The sequence below is a fragment of the Gopherus flavomarginatus genome, chromosome 3 (genome assembly GCF_025201925.1).
Source record: "Gopherus flavomarginatus isolate rGopFla2 chromosome 3, rGopFla2.mat.asm, whole genome shotgun sequence".
In the NCBI taxonomy this organism is placed as follows: domain Eukaryota; kingdom Metazoa; phylum Chordata; order Testudines; family Testudinidae; genus Gopherus; species Gopherus flavomarginatus.
In genome coordinates, this window is record NC_066619.1 from 45,880,803 (window position 1) to 45,903,898 (window position 23,096).

Below are 23,096 nucleotides of genomic sequence, written 5' to 3' on the forward strand. Positions count from 1 at the left end.
CAGATGGGCTTAGTAGCGTGTCTGGAAGAATAACAATTTTAAGCTTTGTTGGGCTAAAACGTTGTAAGTGGAACCTTTTGTAGAAAATGCCCTGTAAGCAGTCTGCTGCCTTTTAAGCCAGGAGCTGTCTAGCTCAGGCACTATTATTCATTATAGCAGTGGAGCTGTTGCATAGGAAAGAAGGCAGACTCACAGACAATAAGATTCTAAACCACTCAGAGCTTTATAGGTAAATCCCAACACTTTAAACTCCACCCTATAAATTTACTGGCAGTTGGTACACATTGCAGAGCACTGGTTTAATAGGCTGTCACTCTGTTTGACACATCATTTAACAAGTGGGCATTTAAGAGCTGCATTCTAGCCTAATTGCAGTTTCTGGATATTCTTCAAGTTGTATCAGTATGTAGCACATATTCAAATTAATCCAGTTTCAAGGTGAGAAAGGCGCGGATAACTGTAATGAGGGCTGCACCTGAAAGGAGAGGTCTCTTCTTGCCAGGAACAGATGGAGAAAAACACCGTTGACCACAGCTGCGACCTGAGCATCCAGAAGCAGTTCAGAATCTAATGAAGGTCCTAAAATGCAAATCTGTTATATAAGGATCAGTCAGGCGTGCAGCTTGTGATACTAACGAGAAATTAAAACCCTAACATTTTTAATGCATTGTGGGGAAAATTTTCCTGCATGGCAGTTTTTGCACACTCAATTTTTAACATTGGATTCTGGTTGTACATTAGCTGAAAGTGCTGTGCGATTTGTTATGTAATACAAATATATATCCTTTGCTCTCTGAATCAGTCCCACCAGTAATTTATAATTTCACTTTTACTCAGAATGTTTGGCTTCCAAAGATGATATAAAGAGGGGAAATATTAATTCTATAATTAGGTATTTTATAATTCAGTATCAATAATATTTCCTCCCAAAATAAAATTGTATATGATTTTAACAGCTTCCTTTAAGATTTCCATTGAGTGTTATCTTACCTGTGTTTGTATTCTAGATGGTAAATGTTTCATGTCAGAAATTATCTTTACTTGTGTCTTACCTGTTGCTTAAAATAAAATAAGATAAATCTAGATACTATCTGAATGGTTGTTTTTGAAGTTCACTATTACGTCATTGCAATTTTTGCGGTATGATGAATGTTTTTATTTTTATTTCCATAATGAAAACAAATGACTTCTAACTGGCTTGCATGTTGCTTTTTATAGATAGTGGACCTATTATGGAATGTTGGTGGTTTTCAGTGTAACATTTAGTTAATATGTAGAGGTTCAATCCTGCCTCCCTTATGCACATGAGTAAGCCCCACTGACTTCATTGGGACTGCTCACCTGGGTTGGGCTAAAATATTATAGCTACTGGATCAAGTAGGTCACCTTCAAATTAGAAGTTCATAATAGTTAATGGACACAATTGTTTCCTACACATATAACAAAAGGAAGTATTAAAATAGCACATGCAGATTTCTAGTGGGCTCTGGAAGGAAACTAATGTTTCCCAATGATCTCTGTTCTAGTGAAGGAAGCCCTTCTCCCAGAAAGGAGCTGCTTCATAACATAGACCCCATGTTTGTGGACACTTCTCCATGTGAGTATACAATTCATTGCTAGTCATATTATATAGACATTTAGTTTGATATCTGTCTAATACGTGTTATTTTCCCCTCAAGAAAAGTTTACCCTTTTGTAGGTGAAGAAAGGAAATACTTACTTGCAAATGGAAGGCATCCTAAGTCACTGCCTTAAAATGGAGTTGCAATAATCGCAACTATAGTGTACTGTTAACTATAGCCTAAATCATTGCCGGGCTGTGCTCTTCATTTCCCAGTGTTCTGAAGCACTTCAATGCAAAGAATAATGTACTGCAGGCTGTGGGGTTATTGAGAGAAAATCACATGCCTCAGGTGCACAGTAAGACCAAAGTGCCTCCTGCACTCAAGATTAGAAGTTATCTCCTAATATCCACATGTCCTGTGGTGTTCTATCTATAATAAGATTGTATTATTAACAGAGGTGAAAGTAAGCCACTGCGGGGAGCCCCAGGCCCTTTAAAGCGCCACCTGAGCCCTGCTACTGGGGCTCCGGCAGTGCTTTAAAGGGTCCGGGGCTCCCTGCAGCAGTCAGAGCCTCTGGCCCTTTAAATGGCTGCCGGACCCTGCCACTGCTGGGGTAGTGGCAGCAGGGCTCTGGCGGCGCTTTAAAGGGCCTGGGACTCCCCGCAGTGGCAGGAACACCGAGCCCTTTAAATCACCTCCTGGGCCCTGCTGCTGCTACCCAGTCCTAGCCCAAGGCCTACTGCTCGGAGTAGCAGCGGCAGGGCTCCCTCGGTGATTTAAAGGGCCCAGAGCTCCACAGCGGCCGGAGCCCCAGACCCTTTAATTTGCTCCTGAGGCCTGGGGCTCCCAGCCGCCTCTGCAGCTGGTAGCTCCAGGGTGATTTACTTTCACCTCTGATTATTGACCTTGCAAATGGAAAACTTTAGTTTGTAAAAGGCTGACATTCCAAGCCTTGTGGCTGCTTTTGTGCCATACTAACATGAGTTGGAGGCTTTGTTAGCAAGTCATGCTGCTCTCTAAATGCTTTGTTTTATAATTCAGCATTTGGTAAGGACTAGGAGCTCTTTAAAACGGGGATTATTCATGGAGATTTTCATTGGAACATGACTCTCCTGGAGATTTTGAAGTTTTTATGTTAATTAAATTAAGATATACAGTAATATATTGAGAGCTAAACACTGACTGAAGAAAGTCAGTGCAGTGGAGATAGTGGCATGTAACCTGTGAGCCTGGCGCATGTCATCCTGTAGTAGCTGGATGGAATGGCTTAGGATAGGCTGCCACAATGTACATCTGGCTCTGTGTTGCTTCTCCTCTAAGCAGGAGCACATGATCTCACCTTGGCTAGTCGGATTAATGTTTGACCGTGCCAGTTTCCCTCTACGGTAGGCCTGCACAACTCATAAAGCGGCGAGGGCCATATTACTCCAAAGAATACAGCTGAGGGCCAAAACACCCCCCCAGCGCCATCCACCCTCCCCCCCCGAAATACATCCCCCACTCCAGCGCTGCCTGGCCCCACAGAAACAACCACACCCCCTGCTGAAGTATAAAGCCTTGCTGCCGCTGTCTGTTTGCCCACTTGGCTCGTCATCCCCCCATTAAATAAGGGGAGGGGAAAAGGGGGACAGTTTGAAAGGATTTTCTGAGGCCATGAACTAAGGGGAGGGGAAAGGGGGGCAGTGTGAAGGGATTGGATGTGACTGTCCAACACACAAACACAGGGGCTGCAGGGAGCCCGGGGGGGGTGGGCAGCAGTCGGGCAGGGCAGGTGCCACGCGCACGCACACACACACACCCTCCTCTACCTTCCTCAGTGATTTCCTGGCTGTCCACAGACAGATGAAAGCCCCCTGTCCCCGATAACTAAGGAGGCTGCCCTTGGACCAACCAGTGCAGTAGCCACCCCGCCCCCAACCAAAGGGGGGGATTTGAGGGAGTCTTGGCACAATCCCCCCCGCCTCCCAAGCTGCGGCTCAAGCCCAGGCCGAGTGCCCCTCCCGTCGTTGGGCACTTACTGGCTCTGCCTTGTGCCCAGCGGTTCCTGCCTCAGCAAGCCCCAGAAGTGAGGCACCCGTTGTACGCCAGGCAGGAGGAGTGGGAGACGGAGACGTGCGCTTCTGGCTGTTAGGGCGATTGGAGCGTGGTGCATGGAGCTATGAGGTGGGCCTCCCCCTGCAGGCAGGGGGAAGACCCAGCAACCCCACCCCACCCCACCCCACCGCTTGCCCGTGGGCTGCACAGTGAGCTTATGTGGTCTGCATGCAGCCTCGGGGCCGCATGTTGTGCAGACCTGCTCTATGGAATACTCTGTAGGCTGGTATAGCCCTGCAAGCAGTTCTTGCAGGCTATCGTGCCCTGGTATGTTGTCACGGAGGCATACTTTAGAGCAGGGGTCTCAACCTCAAATGACCACGAGGGCCCCATGAGGGCTAGTACATTGGCCCGAAGGCCGCATCACTGACACCCCTGACCTCGCTGCGCCCGGCCCTGCCCCCACTCCACCCCTTCCATGAGGCCTCGCCCCTTCCCTGCCCCCATTCCAACCCCTTTCGTGAAGTCCCCACCCAAACTCCGCCCTCTCCCTGCCCCCAAAGGGAGCATAAGGGGTGTGGCGGGGGCTCAGGGCAGGGAGTTGAGGTGCAGAAGGGGGTTGGGGTACAGGCAGGGGGCTCAGGGTGCAGAAGGGGTGTGGGATACAGCAGGAGGCTCAAGTCAGGGGGTTGGGGTGCAGGAGGGGTGTGGGATGCGGCAGGGGGCTCAGGACAGGGAGCTGGAGTGTAGCAGGGGGTTGGGGTTCAGGCAGGGAGCTGGAGTGTAGCAGGGGGTTGGGGTGCAGGTAGAGGGCTCAGGGCAGAGGATTGGGGTGCAGAAGGGGTGTGGGATGCAGCAGAGGGCTCAGGGCAGAGGTGCAGGCAGGGGGCTTAGGGTATGGAGTTGGGGGGCACGGTGCAGGAGGGCTTCAGGCTCTGAGGTGGCAGCGGCGCACACCGGGGCCAGGGCAGGCTGCTGTTCCCCTGTCACTGCTCCCGCTCCGGGAAGTAGCTGGAACCATGTCCCCGCAGCCCCTGGGGGAGGGGGGACTCAGGGCTTCACACACTGCTTGCCGCGCCTTCAGGTACCTCCTCCGAAGCTCCCATTGGCTGCGGTTCCCCATTCCTGGCCAATGGGAGCTGTGGGGGGGAGGCAGTCCCTGGAAGCCCGGGCAACACACAAATGGAGCCCTCTGTTTCTCCCACTCCCCAGGCCACAGGGATGTGATGCCATCCGCTTCAGAGAACAGCACGGGGCTTGAGGGGGCAATCCTGCAGCTGTAGTTTGCACACCCCTGGCTTGGAGGTAGCAGTCCACAGACCGCATGTTTGAGATCCCTGCTTTAGAGACTACCTCTCTCCTTGTGTGGTACTGCAGTGGTTGAACTCAGCTGAGATGCCCAAGCTAAGAGATTCCAGATATAAATCTGGAAGAGGTCTGGAGGCAAGAAGCTTTCAATGTAGAGTCATAGGCTCAGGAGCTCACACTCCACATTGGTTCAACAGTGCCCAGGATGGCTGAGGTTTAATGCTAACTGCAAGCCTATCATATTTATTCAGGATCTCTCTGTAGTGGTAAATTAAGGGGAGTTATTGTATTGGTGGTGAGATGTGAATGATCATTAAAATTGAAATTTTGTACGTCTTGTGCTTCAGGCACATTAAAAAGAAATTAAAGTTCATAAATACTTACCCAGATGCCCTTATTTACAACATGTGGCTTCCCTACCTTTTTTCCGTGCAGCGTCAGCCTACACCACCCATTTGGCCATCCAGCACCAATTGCACATATGTTCAGGAAAAGACAGGACTAAGCCTTAAATATGTAACCTTTCAGCTCTTTCCCTAACTTTAATTTTAATTCTCAAAAGGGTTGTTTAGAGTAAGTAGCTATACCGTTGCTAGATTTTATCAGTTTTGATAAATATTATAAGTATTTTCTCAGGTGCCTTTATAGGTGTCAAAACCTTTCTGCTTCAGATCATCATTTCTTCATCTAATACATGAGAAACAGTTTTGTCTGACACAACAGAGCATATTAATTTATATTACAGCCTTAAGCAGTCTTGGGTCTGGCCTATTCATATTTGGTTTAATTTTTTGCATGGTACTGAATGCCCACAACTTATCTTAACTTAATTGCAGATTGAAGGAGCTGTGTACTTTGCAAGACAAGCTCATTATCTGGTTAGTGATTCTAGTTTTGACAGTGATAATGTAGTAAGATTCTCCTATAAGGTCATAAAAACTCAATGTATATAATTTTATGTCTGTGTTAATAAACATAAATATATTTGTACACATCTCAGCCTGTCTCTCCTTAAGTTTCCTTTCTTTTTTATTTTTCAAAAAGAGGGATGACATGGTTGGAAGGATAGGCTAGAACACTGATTTTGGCAGCTATGTTTTGAATACACAATGTGGGTAAAGGGAAGAGGGACACAAGATTTAGAATAAACCTAAATTTACCATGGCAAAAACTGACCTTGTTATTTTTCCATTCTCTCCTTTCTCCAACACTGTTGACTATATGGCCATCCTGTGTCATATAGGTCCATAAACTGGGTGTTGTTCTTGGTTTCCTTTTCTTTCTCTACACACTATACATCCATGCTGTGTTCAGAACTTGCCTCCGCTGAGGCAACACTTCTGAGACTCCTTTCCTTTCTAGCCATTTCATCCCCTTCTTTATTACTGAGGCCACCTTATCTTTGGGCTTCCTGACATTCATGTTGCTCCTGTCTAGGTCCATTCAAAACACTTCTGCTAAAATCATCTTCCTGACCCATTCTTCTGACCATGCCCCCAAGGTGTAGACATTGAAATAGAAAAGTTAAGGAGAGGAAGTTGAGGGGCAGATTTTGTCTTCTATTCTACACTGTCAATGTACAAAATGTGGAATAAACTCTGCATATTATTTGAGGGCCTGGCAGCAGAATCTGTACTTTAACAGTTGAATTGGCTGGCTTTTTTCTAGCCACTGGAAAATATAGATCTCATGATCAACATGTCCTCTGCAGTTATGATTGCTAACCAGGAAAAGAGGAGGCAGGAAGCCAAACAAAAAGACTTTAATTCAATGTACATTCTTACTAGATTACCAGTTGAAACAAATGGATATGGAACAAATATTATTGGACATAAGATTGTGAACCTTAGCTGGAATAACTTGCACTCACAAAGCCTCTTTACATGCTGAAAACTGTTTCAGTACACCATGAGGGAGAGAACATGGCAGAATAGAAAATGCTTATACAGGATGTTTAAAATACATATTGATCAAGTATGTCTCATTATTGGCCTCAATACAAGCCAGGAGTTCAGTGAGAATTGGGAGGGGTGGGGTGAGTGTTTTCATGTATTTATGTTTCTGAACCAAAAAAAACCCTACATTAAACTGGAGTGAAGGTTAAGAATACTTATACATAGAGATGATAAGCGCTATGGGAATGTTGTAATTATCCGGAAAAAAAACCCCAGATATTAGTAACCTGTGGGAAGTTAATGCTGCTGACAAGAAGAAAACTGAAGCTTTTGAAGTAGGCTGCCGACAAAGACTCTTCCATATTTCCTGGATGGAAAAGAAGACTAATGCTGATGTTAGAAATATTATTGGAGAGAAGCAGACCCTGATGTCGGAAATTAATGTATGCAAACTTGTGTACTTTGGAAATAGCCTTGAGAATGTTATTATGGAAGGAGTGATGAAGGGTCATTGTAGTAGGGGACAACTAGCAAAGAGATGGATGGATGGTATGTGGCAGATCACTGGAAGGTCTGCTGCTGAGTGCTTGAAGTTAGTGATGGACCGTAAGGGCTTCTGAAAATTCTGCTATTATGTCACCGATGTTCAGACATGAATACGTGGATTTACGCTTTTAGTAATCCAGGAGATTGATCCTTAACATGTTTAGATGAACTCAGTGTTTAAAACTGTGTGACAGGATGGTCAGTCTCTATTTTTAAGAGGCTGCTTGAATTATTTTTTGCTTACAGATTTAGTTCTTTCCTGTTCTGGGTGGTGTAGTTTTGTGTGGTGTGAATGAATATGATGTGATGCATTAATTGTTGTGGCTTGCTTTCTCTCTGTTGTACCTGAAATATCAGGAAAAGGGCAAATATGTACACCTGTGTAAGAGCTACTGTTGGTGATTACTATTCACTGGAAGAGCCAGAGTACCCAAGCTCTGCTGCAGGAACAGGTAGAGCAGCCTAAGGCACCTAACAGGAACCTAAGGCACAGGAAACAGTATAAAACAGCCCCCTCAGGAGGAAGGAGATAGCTAGGGAAGCTCTGATTCAGAGCTGGCTAATGAAGCCTGCATAGTTGGGAGGTCAGAGCCTTATATTGATTATACTTAATTTATAGATAGCTGGGAATGGGGGTGTTTTCTGGTCCCTTTCCCCACGGGACTATTAAATTCAACTTCTTTTTCCTTAAATAGAGCAGCCTCTTGGTCTATGACAGGCTGTTGAACAACCTTAACTCTGTCCTTTAGTAACACCAGCCTCCAGTCTTCTTTTCTTATTATGGCTTTATCCTGCAAACCCATACTCATGCAGTTAGGTCCAGATCTTCAAAGTATTTAGGTGCCTACTCCCTTTGAGGATCTGGGCCTTAGTGTTTTGCAGAATCTACACATTGTGATATGTCATTTAAGATCAATTACTTTTCTTAGGATTTAAAGATGCTCAGCCATAGTCTGTGAACTCCTAATAGTTTAAAAAGTCAGTGTAATTAAGTGATCATACATTTCTTTGGTCTTTGGAATATTTGACTTGTATGGGACCAGTATTTCCTGGCACATCAAGAATAGTATGTATTTGGAGAAGATGCTACATGTCATAAAAATTTTTCTACATAATTTATTTAAGAAATGTGATCATGTAATTTAAAAAATGTACTATACTGTAAAATGCATGCACACACCAAAGGTGGAGTTAATGTTGCATATGCTTTCTTAATGTTATTTCCTGATTTGAGTGTTTAAACATGTAATGTATATGTTCTTTTAGTATACCTTTTTTTTTCTTTACTAGATCGTGGGGGTATATATCTCTCTATGCATACAAAACCGATATTGTATATCTCTGAAAATGCAGCTCATGAGGTTCTCCTATTGTGCATGTTTCTGATTCTGCATTGTGTGACTTTGGGCTGAAATAGGAAAACTGTCTCTGAGCTTTGCCCTCTCATCTCTAATTTTTTTACACTGCATAATAGTTATTCCTAGTAGGAATGCACACATAAGACGTTATTGATCTAGTTGTCACTCAGTTGCTTACAGTAAATTAGTTCAACAGAAAACTAGGTTAAAGATTGAAAATATTGACTGCTGTCACGATTACAGGGCCTCCTGTTGTCTGATCTCTGAGTGCACCCCCATAGGTGATGGTCCTTATGCTTTTACCTCTCCTGGAGTGATATCATGAGATTCTCCCACATGTAGACTGGGCCTTGGGTTACAGTACGCCATGGATCCACTGTGGTTACTCCAGCAGGTCCAAATGGGTTCGGCTCCTGCCGTTCTTCCCTTGGGGAACTTATAACCAGTGGTAAACAAAGTGACTAGAAAACGCTAAACAATACCTTGATTTAAGAGGGTTAACTGTAGGAATAAAGCATAACGAGAGAAATATTTTAAAAGAATACATAGGCTTGCATGCAGACTATCTTACCTGAAGACTTGCCATCATCTGTCAGAGACTATAGACAGGCCTCCCTTTGCTGTCTCTCCCAAATAACAGACCTGCCTTGCCTTGAGAGCGAATGATTTTTATCCAGCTGCAGTTTGTTGCACTCCACTGGGAAGTCAAGCCAGCATCCTCCAGGCCAGTTTTCTTGGTAACAACCCCCAAGTGTTTGTAAGGGGTGTCTTATTCCAATCCATTGTTTAATTTGCCTGTTTGTTTTCCTGCAGCCCTGTTGATTTAACCCTGTGTACTCCTACAATAAACATTCCAATAATTAGGTCACAATATTATATTAATAAATTAGTACATAGCAGTCCCACGTCCGTCACAAGCACATAAAAGCAGAAGATTAAAACAAAAAGTCTAGTTCTTTCAGGTCTTTTTTTCAATTAGAACAGTTCCATTTGAAAATTCACTTGAAATTTTTTTTTAAATAACTCAACAAAATTGCAAACAGCAGAGGCAATATTATATTGAATTTAAATAGTACACATTCCTCTGTAATGTAATTATTGAGACCCCAAATAAGGTGCGGAAAATACTTTTAAAGATACTATAAATTAACAGCACTTGTGTCTTGAAAGAAAATTGCAGAAAATCTCTTACTTTTTTTTTTCAATTTTGCTTCATCCCTTTAAAAAATAGCTTTCCAAATTTTTGATGGTTTGGCAGCATGAAGAGTGATGTCAGCTCTTTCATTTTGAAAGATCTGCTTTCTTTTAAACAGCCTTATGGCATTTCATCAAGTTTTGGTGATTCAGCTGAATTAAAACCTATGTTTCAGTATTTGAGTCTAAATTCCCCTAACTGCTAAACCAAACATATTCCTTTCCACAGAGTCATCACTATCATAGATCATAGAATATCAGAGTTGGAAGGGACCTCAGGAGGACATCTAGTCCAACCCCCTGCTCAAAGCAGGACCAATTCCCAACTAAATCATCCCAGCCAGGGCTTTGTCAAGCCTGACCTTAAAAATCTCCAAGGAAGGAGATTCCACCACCTCCCTAGGTAACCCATTCCAGTGCTTCACCACCCTCCTAGTGAAATAGTGTTTCCAAATATCCAACCTAACCTCCCTCACTGCAACTTGAGACCATTACTCCTTGTTCTGACATCAGGTACTATTGAGAACAGTCTAGATCCATCTTCTTTGGAACCCCCTTTCAGGTAGTTGAAAGCAGCTATCAAATCCCCTCTCATTCTTCTCTTTTGCAGACTAAACAATCCCAGTTCCCTCAGCCTCTCCTCATAAGTCATGTGCTCCAGCCCCCTAATCGTTTTTGTTGCCATCCGCTGGACTCTCTCCAATTTTTCCACATCCGTCTTGTAGTGTGGGGACCAAAACTGGACACAGTACTCCAGATGAGGCCTCATCAATGTCGAATAGAGGGGAATGATCACATCCCTCGATCTGCTGGCAATGCCCCTACTAGATGGCCTGCCTTCAAAAAGCACTGAAATTCTATATCCCACAGAATCAGAATTAAATGACACAGTGAAAGAAAATGTACCCTTTAATTCGGAATTGTTAACCAGAATCTGTCAGTACCCTCTGTATTATCTCTTAATCTGACTAGCTAATTCATTAATGAAATGCAGAGTTTTACAAAATCTTGTAGATTATTTTCAGGGAATCACTTTCTCCTCCTCTTGGATAAGCAACTTGAAATTTGTTTTCATCAAGTGAATTTAAAGGATAGGGTTTGTATCCAAAAAAAAAATGTTGATGGGTGGGGTTTTTATATTCAAGAAACTTTCACCTTGGTTTAAAATTCCAGGCTTACCATAAACTAGAACTTCAAAGGCATAATAAAACTGTAGGCCTACTAATTGTAGTCAGTTTATTTTGGAGAAAAAACATCCTTAAAGGCAGAAATCCAAGACAGAGGAATTCTGATTTGTAAAACCATTTGTGACTTTTCTTCAAGCTCTTACTTGTTCTGAGCAAAATTAATCAACATTTATTCTTCTTGCCGTTTGAAAAAAGGCATTACCTCATACATTACACTATTAATTGCCAAAATAAATGGTTGCATACTAAGGGGATAGGTCTGTTCTATGGGGGTAAAAGGGGGAAGTAGAACACTCATAAAGTCTATTATGAAGGAGAAACCACTTCATTTTTGGTAATACTGTATACATCGACATTAATTCATAATGAATTGTATTAGAGTGGCCATAGCATTATATAATATATCTATCTAAATACAAAAGAATTCATCTTGATTAAGGGACACTGTAGACTCCTTTAGGCCCCAGTTTTTACTTACTGTGGCTGGGTGAAAGAAGATTCTGTGAGTCATTACAAAACAGGATTGATTTCTGCATGTTCTATTCCTGATTATCACAAGTTTTGCAAATAAAAAATGGGGGGTGGGGGTGGGAACAACCCCCTATTAGTGCAGTCAATAGCAGCTTGTGTGTGCAGCAGGTATGTGTAGGGATGAGCAATCTGTGTGCTTTGACTAGGATAAACACAGTTAATGTGTATGCTAGATTAATATCTTTCAACGAATCAAAATATGAACAAGTCATTATTTTAGTGTAATCAGCTGCTTGAGCTGACTGTTTGAAATGGGGAAATGATCCGGAATAAGTAACAAAACAAAAGAACACTTCCATTCTCTGTGCTTCCCGGAACACCTGCTTGTTTGAAAAAGTAAAATGCACCAAATGCTTGTCAGCTAGCCTGTGTTGCCTTATTCTTACCAAAATACTACAAATCCAAATAATCTATCATTTATTACAAGGCATTGCCTTACCTCTCCTCAGCATCTTAGTTTGAGCCATTATCCACCATAGGTACTGGAACTAGGAGTGCTGGGAGTGCTGCTGCACCCCCTGGCTTGAAGTGGTTTCCATCATATACAGGATTTGTAGTTTGGTTCAATTGCTCTCAGCACCCCTGCTATACAAATTGTTCTAGCACCTCTGTTGTCCATCATTCCTGTGGTCACCCAGATCCCATTCTTTTTTTCCTTATAGTTCCACTTCACCATTTGTCCTTTATGGGTAGCAGCATCTTTCCTCTTAATAATACAAAGTATTTACATAGTGATTTGCATCTTCAGAATGGTTCATGAACATTAACCCTTACAGTTCACCTGGGAGATGAATGAGTGTTATCCCTGTTTCAGAAATGAAGCTAGAGAGGGTAAGTAATTTGCCTAAAACCACAATGCCAGAACCATGATTAGAGTTCAGGAGTTCCTGTCTTCTAATTCTGGGCATATACCACTAGACCACACACACCTCTTTATTGCCAGTGTATACTGTAATATTTCTTACATTTATACATATCTCAATGTAAAGGCTAAACTACATTTTAAAATAAAATACCTCTGTGTTGGGAACCAGTCAAGTGTTAATCTACTGCAGAATATCAGTGTCAAGTTGTAAACCTCTTAGCCTTCGCTGGGAAGGCAGAGACACTGTAATTGAATACTGTGGCTTACCTGACACACCTTAGACTGCAGTACTGCAAATGGGTGTTTCTATTTCATATTTGAGACCAAAGGTGTCCTTTTGATATTTTTAAAAGATCTAAAACAAATACATCTAAATGTACCTGAAATATAATTGTTTCATAGATTAAAATTAAGATTTCAAATACCCCTATATTTTTTACATTTTTGACAGGCAGAAAAAAACCCCACACACTTATTTTTAATGATCTGCAGTGATACAGGGCCTCAGTCAGAGCACAGAGCTGAAGGGTAGGTGGGGCTGTGTGCACATGTATATGTGAATGAAGAAAGGCTACATATTAAATCATAATGTTGAATTTTGTGGAGTCTGAAATCATAGAAATTATTCATAAATTTACTCTTGTTCTGATTTACTGTAGTTTTTTTCTAGTGTTTAAATTGTGCCAGGTAAAATGTAATACCCTGAGTGAAATCCTGGTCCCATTGAAGTCCACGGGAGATTTTCTATTGACATCAGCAGAGCCAGGACTTCACCATCTGTATTTATTATTCTATTTTCAAAGATATAATCAATTTAAAAAAAATTAGGGAGCAGAATAATTTGAAAAAAGCGAATGTTTTTATGTTGACATGTCCCTTGAAGCTTAAGAGAACACACAGCCTGTATTATACCAGGCTGGTGCTGTTAATCTTCTATTCCAAGTCCTTCATCTAGACTCAAAATGGCATGGTGTACCAACTAAAATCACCATGAAAGAGTGACGAATAGTGGGATATGAATCTAAGTGTCCAGAGTTGTAGCTCAAGTAAATGAGTTAAGATAGTTTGACTTCATTGTATAAGTATAGCACACAGTTATGTGCTATTGACATGACAGTAAGAAATTATAGTCTGGATAATGACCAGAGAGCCTGATCAGTATTCCATTAATTCTTCAAAGGTCAAGGTCATGGCTATTCCTCAAATAGTCTTATTTTAATAAAGTAACCGAAAATCTCAGAGTTTTGCAAAAAATTCATTATCACCATAAAGTAGCAAAAAAGGTCAGAAAATGTCTTTCCTCAATGAAGTAGCAAAAATATCTTATTTCTTCAATAATTCATTGCCTTAGAGAAGCCAAGAAGAGTCCTTGACATTTCAGCTTCCTCCTCCTTCATGGGAAATAATTGTTTCATATATCATGGAATAAAAAATGACAATTAATAAAAAAAATAAAAAGATACACACAAACTTTGCTAGTCTGGGAGCCATCTGCATTTATAAAAGAGTATATTATAGTGGTCAGGGGGTTCTAATGAGTTTTCAGCTTTTATCTGGAATGAGTAGTAATCTGGTAATGAAGGCTGTACACCCAATGACACGTGCAAAAAATTTTAAAATAAGAAAAGAGAAGAGGAAAGAATTTTCATACAGCTGTAACTGGAATGGGAAACCATTGTTGGCAAAGAACTATTGAAATCTTTTACGAATGAGTGGAAACATTCTGGAAATAATTTTTACCAGCATTAAGGGGAAAACTGTAGGTTTTAAATGATTTAGCAGACGAGTAAAAATTATAAATATTTTAGCTGCGTTTCTGTAGAGAATAGCCGTATTGTAGATGGCACAGATATATTACAGTCCAAATGGACTTAGTACCTTAAAACTTCCAGAATATATACAATTCTTTGGACATTGTATCTTGGGTCACCAAGTTTTTGAAATGTTTGTGATACATGGGGAAGGGCTTGGTGTGTTAAGAAGTTTAGAATATCCACACAGGCTCTATTGTTCTTTAAACTGTAGCCCTTTTGGAAGCACTAACCATGAAGAAGCTATTTTGCTGTCACGTTGATTGTTTATTCTCTTACAGAGAGAGAACATTAAGTAAACATTTTATGATCCAAAGATACGACAGAACATTTATCTTTAGTTTTATTAGGAGTTTTCCTGTAGCATCTTATAGGAAGAAAAAAACTTTTAGCTAGAAGTAATTTATTAGCCTGCTTTTTGTAAAATTAAAAATGCATATACATTGATATGTATGTAAAACAGATTAATCACAAACTAGTGCTATTTTTACATGAAACACCATTTTATACTGTTTAAACAGTGGTACTATATATAATATCAAAATGACTATAATTGCAAAATGTCAGTTATTAAACTCAGACACTAGAGGTTTTTAATTTAAAACTAACTTTTTCCATTGTAAAGCACTTTGTGTCTCTGGATTTCCTTATAGATTTTATTTCAGAAAGGATAGGTTTGCAATGGACTCAATCAATTGCAAATTAGTTATACAGGGCAAATGTAAAGTTTAGCATAAGAAAATATTTCAAGATGTTCAGTAGGGGCCAAAAGGTGAAGTCAATGGGAGTCTTGATATTGACTTCAGTGGAACTAGGAATTGGCCTCGAACTGATAGTTGAAACCAGAAAAAAGTGCAGGCTTTGTTATACAGCCAATTTTTATTTAATTCTCATTAAATATACAACAATGTTGTATCTTTTTTAACAACTATTTTTTCTGCGGTTGGTATTTTGATACCTATCTTCCCTCTGTAAAAACTCCCTTAATAAAAATGTACCTTAGTTGCAGAAATAAAGAGTTCCATATTCATTTCAGGCAGAAGAAAATATATTGTAGAAGTGTTACAAAGCCTATATTTCAAGGAATGACAGACTAAACATTTATACAACACATCTTTGTCTATTGTTTAGGTTGTAATTATTGCTATATATGTTTTTAAAAAAATAAAATCTATACACTCTGCTTAGGATTCTGAAAGCATCTCTATTAAAGAAAGCAGCAAAGAGTCCTGTGGCACCGTATAGACTAACAGACATATTGGAGCATGATCTTAGAATAAAGTTAGAATAATTCTTGTAGGTTAAGTCTCCTGCTCATTCATTTGTGGGGACATTTTCCAGAGCACAAATAGAAGTTAAGTGCCCAACTCCTACTGACTTTCAATGGGAGTTGAGCACCTAATGGCTATTTGAGTTTTGAAAATATCCCCCTCTATTTCATCTGTTTAAAAAAGCTTTTTTGTGTTCATTTTTCTCCATCATGTTATGCTCTAGCCTTTGCTTAGTTAATGTGTACTGATATTGTCTTTGTCCTTCCTTTGCCTCCCATATTCTTTTCTTCCCCTTTGTTTAATTAGTTCCCTCTTTTCTTTAGGGATCTTGCTTGCAATTTTGTGCTGCTCATCTCAGAGGCACAGTGCACAACTTGCAGTCCAACAGCCAGGACAGTGTGGGCTAAGGTAGAATTAAGCCAAGGTTGTGTTTACCCAATTCTGGGCCACCACCATAACTCTGAGAACCTGATGGTGCTCTTTAAGCTTCAGATGCCTGTCTCCAGCTTTCTATGAATGGGCGTGCAGCCCACAATTCCTGCAGTGCTCACTGTCCCTTTGTATCACTGACATGCTTGTTCTTCCCCCCTGCAGATCCCCTATTCCCAGGATTGTGTCAGGATCTTTGTAGGCCAGCGTAAAGTTACTTTCTGCAAAGCCTGGGCAGGGAGAAATTCTTCTCTGGCCAGATCTGAGGCTTTAACAGCTGCCACAGAATAAAAGAGCTGTAGCAGAGGACAGAATCCCTCACCATGTATTGTATATCTGTATTGGGAGGCACCAAGCACACTCAGCAATAGTGCTGTTAAAATAATAAGCAAATGAGACAAGGAAAAAGGAGGTCAGTTTCTCAAATTATAAGTAGAAGACACTGTAATATTCAAAAACTCATGATGTCAAATCTCTCAGATCTGCAAATGTTGGTTGATCCCACTGTCCTTTAATTTTTTTTCTTTTTTAGTTTTAATTCCTCAGTAAGCTTGTGTACCTCTTTCTAACAATGCGTTCATGACCGCAGTCTCCACTGCTGTCTTTGGATGTCCATTTATTGTTGTTGTTTATTTTATTAACCCAAAGAGCTTACAGAATAAAAATTTTTAAAGCATCTAAGCAACTTAGGCTTGTAAGTGCCATTTTGAAAGGTGATATAGGCATTTTAGAGCCTAAGACCTCCTTGACTTGCCATGTCAACCTATATCCCAAACTGCCTAAACCATTAATGAAAAATTTACCCCAGTTGAAAGATGCAACAGAGAGATGAAGGTTAGGAGAAGGAGGACAATAAACAAGTGGTCAAGGTGACCAGCTAACGTATCTTGCTAGTACAATTCTTGATAACACAACTGTGTTTCTTTTTTAGTCTTCATATTAAGTATCCACTGTGTAAAACAATTCCTCATGAACTCTTGGTGTTCTCTTAGCTTCACTTCATTTCCTCTTGTCAGATATATCTGGTGATAGCAGAACCTCCAGACCTTTTCCCATCCCCACTTATAACTCTGCATTATTATTATTATTGCATTCTCCTGTACCTTTTTCATTTCTGTAATATCCGGTCTGCAGTGTGGTGCCCTCAACTGTGCACAGTTTTCAGTATATGATCTCCTATTTTGGGTTGTCTTCTGGGACACTTCTTGCTCAAAATATATGGTATATTAGGCAACTGGAGGAGATAGTGAAGTGATTTGGGTTGTGGTGCTGTCAGTGTGTGAATTACATACAGTTCTATGTCTAAAGGTATGCAGTTCTGTCTGTCCTTCTCGCCCAGAGGATGCAATGTGCGTGGCTTTCTCAGTGACCAGCAAAGATACTGAATTGAATAAACGTTCATTCGGACATATTGCAAAGAAGAACAAGGTGTTGCTGGTTGATGTAAGGAAGCAACTTCATGGCAGGGGTTGGTCTCTGCCCAACCTTTGCCAATAAAATTCACAAAGTAGGGGTGCTCTTATATCCCAAGTTGTTCTGAATACCACAGGTGGCACTTATCTTTACTGTGACTGTTTTTCTTGGATGACCATTCAGCCTCTGTCATCTAGGTCTTTGACACCTGCAGATTGAAATACTCCTGTTTGCGCTACATGAGGCTGCATTTGAACATATACAAGCTATACTGGCTGCAGAATATAGTGGATGATATGGATCTAACTGTAGGGATCATGTTACATCTGTGCACCATAGATTGCATTAGCTTCCTATTTGCTGGTGAGTACAAATGAAGTGTTTGATTATGGCTTTGTAAAATATCATGTGTTTTGAGTCCTTGCTATCTGAGAGACTGCCCCTCTTTGAACAAACAGTTTCTATATTTGAGCTTCTGAGGTGGGTGCAGTGCAGGAAAAATTTACTCAGATTTGTTTTCCCAATTGATTCAAGGGACTCCACAGCTGTTAGCCTTCAGGGGATGGTGTGTAACTCAGCTGTTGCCTTAGGCTTTTGCCCATCAGACTATGGGCAGGATATACTGGTGTTTTAATTTTGTTTTTAATTTCCAGTGGTTGAGAATCTTTTTGTTAACACTCATTATTTTTTTTGGTTTTAAAATAACATGCTCCCAGAAATGAATGTAATAGATGCAATTTTATAAATCCTAAATAGAGACCTATATGAACTATAGTGTCTGTACATGATTGCATGAGGCAAAAGCAAATTAAATTTCATTTGTTTGTCCATTTTAAATTGGAAGCTAATGACCAAATTTTCATAATTGCGGTAATAAACATTCCAATTTGTTTATGCAGACTGGACAGCTGTGTATGTCAATAGGGAATTAGGATGCAGTTACCTGTGTGTTGTGTGGAAAAATGTGTCTGTCTTTATGTAATTTCTTTGAGGTTTGTTTTTTATTTAATGTTGTAAAGTATTTGACTACATAGCTGCTTTATCTACATCATTTTATATGCTTTTAGATATTTAATTACTTTCTTTTATATCTGATGATCAAGTGAAGGATTCATAGCTGATGGGGTGTAGGTTCCCTGCGCATTACTGCTGATGCCTCAACAGTCTGATCCAGAGCCCACTGAAGTCCATAGAAAGACTTCCATGGACTTGAATGGGTTTTGGATCAAGCCATAAATCGTGACTGCATTATTCCTACTGTTCGATTTAAGCATTAGTCAGAAGAAAATGGATCTGCCGACATTCCAGAAGTAAGAACATAGGAATGGCCATACTGGGTATTCTGACAATGGCCAATGCCAGGTATCCCAGAGAGAATGAACAGGATAGGAAATCATCAAATGATCCATCCCCTGTCGCCCATTCCCAACTTCTGGCAAAAGTATGGTCTATGTGATGACAAGGTGGGGTGATTTGTAGAGGTAAACGGCCACCTTTACCCCCTAAACTGTTTTTCTATTTAATTTTTGTCAAGCTACTATTAATTCCATAATATTTAAGATGTTCTGTCCTCCTTCCCCCACCCACCACTTCTGATATTGTAGTGCAAAAAACGGACTCTGGTGGATTCATGGTAGTCTGCAGAGCCTGTGATTGGAAAAGTATTACCTCTGATTTTGCACCATTGGGGAGCAACTCTTTCATTTAATAATGCCATATGAATAGGTGTTTCAAACACTGAGAAGACAGTAAAATGATTTAAATGAGAACAGCAGCTGGGATGTGCAAAACCTTGGATCTATTTTAATGGAAGCAACAGGAGAATGATCCTGTTACCACTTTTATGAGAACCTGTGAAGCTGCTGAATACAATCGGGATTTCTTGGGAAATTACAATAGTATGATAACTCTAACACCCACTAATGGAAATACAGTAATTTCTCACTTAAAGGTGTCTGGGTTAACATTGTTTCATTGTTATGTTGCTGATCAATTAGAGAACATGCTCATTTAAAGTTGTGCAATGCCTCCTTATAACGTCGTTTGGCAGCCGCCTGCTTTGTCCACTGCTTGCGGAAAGAGCAGCCGGTTGCAGCTAGCTGATGGGGGCTTGGAAAGGGTGGACCGGCAGCCCCCCCATCAGTTGCCCGTACCCCTATGTTCCCTGTGTGGCAGCAGCTCACCAGCCTATCAATTGCTTGCAGTTCAGCTGTCCTTCCCCCCACTGCCGTGTGCTGCTCCTGCCCTCTGCCTTGGAGCTGCTCCCCGAGACTCCTGCTTGCTATGCAAGGGGGCCGTCAGGGTGTCCCCCTCCCCCCTGCTCCTTTGCCTCGCTTACCACATCTTCCGTAGAGTGAGGGAACACACGACAGGGCTCAGGATGGAGGGAGCTTCCTGGCAGCAGCTGCCCTCTCAGCTTGCTGATATACCAGTACTTAAAAAGGCAATGTACTAAGAGTGCGGTCAGCATACTTAAAGGAGCAATGCACATCTCTCTCACACACACACAGTGTGTGTCTGTCTCTGTCTGCCATGCTGTCTCCCCTTTCTCCATTTGTGCTGCCTTGTAGAGTGTGAGGCTACATTAACAACAATGAGTTAACCTTTGAGGGCTCAGCCAATTGCTAGTTCCTCATTTAGCAGTAAGATATTCCCTGGGAAATATCCCACCCTCTGACTTCACCACCTCAACCAAGCTTCACAATCATCATCACTATGTACCAGTATTAAATTGTTTGTTTAAAATGTATACTGTGTGTTAGTGTGTGTGTAATATATAATTATAGTGTCTTTGGTGAAAAAAATTTCCCTGGAACCTAGCGCGCCCTCTCCCCCCACGTTAATTCTTATGGGGAAATTGGATTAGCTTAACATTGTTTCGATTAAAGTCACATTTTTCATGAACATAACTACACGTTACGCGAAGAGTTGCTGTACTAGTAAATACTCCCACTCCCTTCTGCTCTCATACCTAAGTGTTTTTTGGTTTGCCAGTCTCTGACTTTTGTCTTAATGGATCTCCTCTGTGGTTTTTCTGAACTACTTATTATCTCCTGATCAGAAAGAGCACGAAGGTTATGTAAATCACTTTTCAATGACAACTTTTTCTTTTGGAAAAAATCCCAGTGACTCTGTAAACTGTGTGGTTTTATTTAAAGGTCCCTTTCAAGTATTAAATCAGAGACTGCTCTGAGATTTAGCAACTCATTCATCCCTCTCAGCAAAAATATTGATACAATTTTTTTTTTAAATGTGAATCATTGATAATGGCTTGGATCAGATTCTCAGCATAATATAAAGAAGTTGTAATTACAAGGTGAATTTATCTTTTCTAGACTTGGTAATTGTCAGGCAATGTCCGGCCTTTTGAAAGCCTGTCTTTCCATTAACTCAGGTAAACTTGCTGTTAAAAACACAGAAGAAGAGAGATCACTGTTAAAACAAAATTGTAACTTTAAGTAGTTTTGATTTTTGTTTTCACACTTATTAGCCCATGTCATCTAAAGATAAAGGACTTGATTGTGTTTTGCCCTGAATGGTATGTGATAAGATTCCTGTATACCCTTGCAAGGGGCTGAGCATAGTCTGGTCCCTTGTGCTCCCTGAGCATGTGGATTCCATGAGACCCAAGTTTTATCTCACTCTCTATTGGCTAAGGATCTGAATCTGTGTTGGGGGAGAGTACAGTGTATCCTAGCCAAAGGTGGTGGAGGTTCACACACGCTGGACCCTGCGATCTCTCACTACGGTTCCTTGTATTCCTCAAAGCAGGGCTGACCCTAAATAGCTCTATAGTAATGCTTTGTTGATCTGTTTGCCCATTCAAGGAGAGCTGTGGCATGCAGACCTCTTATCTTTCCTTTCTATCATTAGTCCACTGTAAATGGTTTATACTGTACTGGGGAAAGATTTTGATCCCCTTTTGGATCTTGTTATGAATTACTTGATATTGAGAAAAAAGTAAACGGGGGGAGGGAGGGTTATATAATCAGAAAATTTCAACAAGCTGATGTAGTTTTCTCTATTAATCCAGGAGTCTTAATATGTAGAGATGACCAATCCCCGAGAATGGTGCATGTGACGGGCTATCCTGAGTGAGGGAAGGGGAGGAGAGAGCAAGAGAGAGAGATGAGGGGAAAAGAGAAGATGATAATGGCATCTCCAGCACTTGCTGGAATTCATTGAATGCACTTTATGTAACTGGCCTCTAGAACAATAGCACCTGTCTAGTATGTGTCTGAGATGTATTTCTAGTTTTTATTGGAAAGAGTGACAGTCAGTCTGGAATCCCCTCTCATCCTGAATTTCAGTGGTTTTTCATAATATACACTCTTCAGCTTTTAAAACTATGACAGGACCTATCTGAAGTAATGCTAGAACAGAAACAATCTAAAATAATTGCTTTATTCTCTCTTCCATCAGCTGGTTTGTGATGAAGCTTACAGTTTTTTATGATTATATTTTTCCCTGTCCTATAGTTGTCTGCAGTCATATTGTATGAGAATATTCTATTACTACAAACAGAAGTGTAACTGTGGAAAATAATGATTTGCCCCTTTTCTCTGAATAAATCCAGTGCACTTTCCAAAGGTTGGTAAGTGTTACTATCCCCACTTCATAGATAAAGAAATGGAGGTGTTAGCTTAGTCTGCTTCTTCTTTCCACATTGGACACCAGTTGTAGCTAGCTCATTACAAATACAGAAGTTTGTTGTTCAAACACAGTGGCCTGCAGAGACATGGCTCATCCAACAGCCATTTTGGATTAACTCCTTGGACAGGGCTCCCTTTCCAAACTAAGTATTAAATTAGCATTATTTCCTTCTACTCCAAAACTATTCTCAAAACTCCCAGATTTATTCCTTACACACTGGAATATGAGCCCACACTGCATAGGAATACAGTGTGCTTCAAGTAATGTTTTTTTGGACCCTCTAACTTATGTGGTTGGGATTTCACAAAATGCCATGTTAGAGAAAACTGTAGTCTTTGATCTCTTGCCATTTAAAAAAACCCTCCTCTCAGCATGGTTCATTCTCATCATCTTAATCACAGACTGAAGGATAATATTTTAGGTTAGTTTTCCTTTTCTTTCATACATGTACTGACTATTTATATCTTAGATCTTTAAGATTCTACCAATTACTTGAGCTAGCCTTATGTTTAGGGGGAGAAAAGGGGCATGGGGAATAATGAGTCATGTGCATTCACTATGTCTCTTGTAAGTGTCCTGTATACGCACTGGTATGTGAGAGACTGTATCTCCATAGTACATTTTTTAAAAATGAAAACTTTCACTTTTATCTGCTGGCTAATCTTTTTATGACTGAAGTTAGAGAACAAAGTTCAAATTAATATTCTCTATAATTATTTTTATCACACTTCAATTAATATCTGTTTACAACTTTATGTATCGGACTGAGTGACAAGGAGTTTGAACTTTGGTTCAAAAGAGTTGAAGTTCAGATTATATCTCTCTTCTGTCCTGTAAATCCACTCAGAATGGGCATTGACTATTCTGAATTTTTTTATATAAATTGTCACCGCATATTTGTCTGAGATGTTTTGTTTACCAATTGAAAGTCTAAAGATTGAATCAATTTGAAACAAATCATAAAGAATATAAACAATAAATGAGGAGAGATTTGAAATTTCCAGCCTAGATAATAAATACTATGTGTAGTGCTTTT

General features: G+C 40.6%; 1 protein-coding gene across 3 annotated transcripts in view; it reads left to right on the forward strand.

Moving 5' to 3' along the window:
- Window positions 1-23,096, forward strand: part of ARSB (arylsulfatase B) — a 93,267-nt gene that overhangs the window by 59,364 nt on the left and 10,807 nt on the right. For 2 of the 3 annotated variants that reach the window (XM_050947021.1, XM_050947022.1), the window contains one exon: window positions 1,527-1,597. In XM_050947021.1, coding sequence (XP_050802978.1) covers window positions 1,527-1,597 — 71 coding nt within the window. Of the gene's footprint in view, window positions 1-1,526; window positions 1,598-5,743; window positions 5,830-23,096 lie in introns of those variants that run through there. The other variant, XM_050947023.1, reaches the window with a different exon arrangement.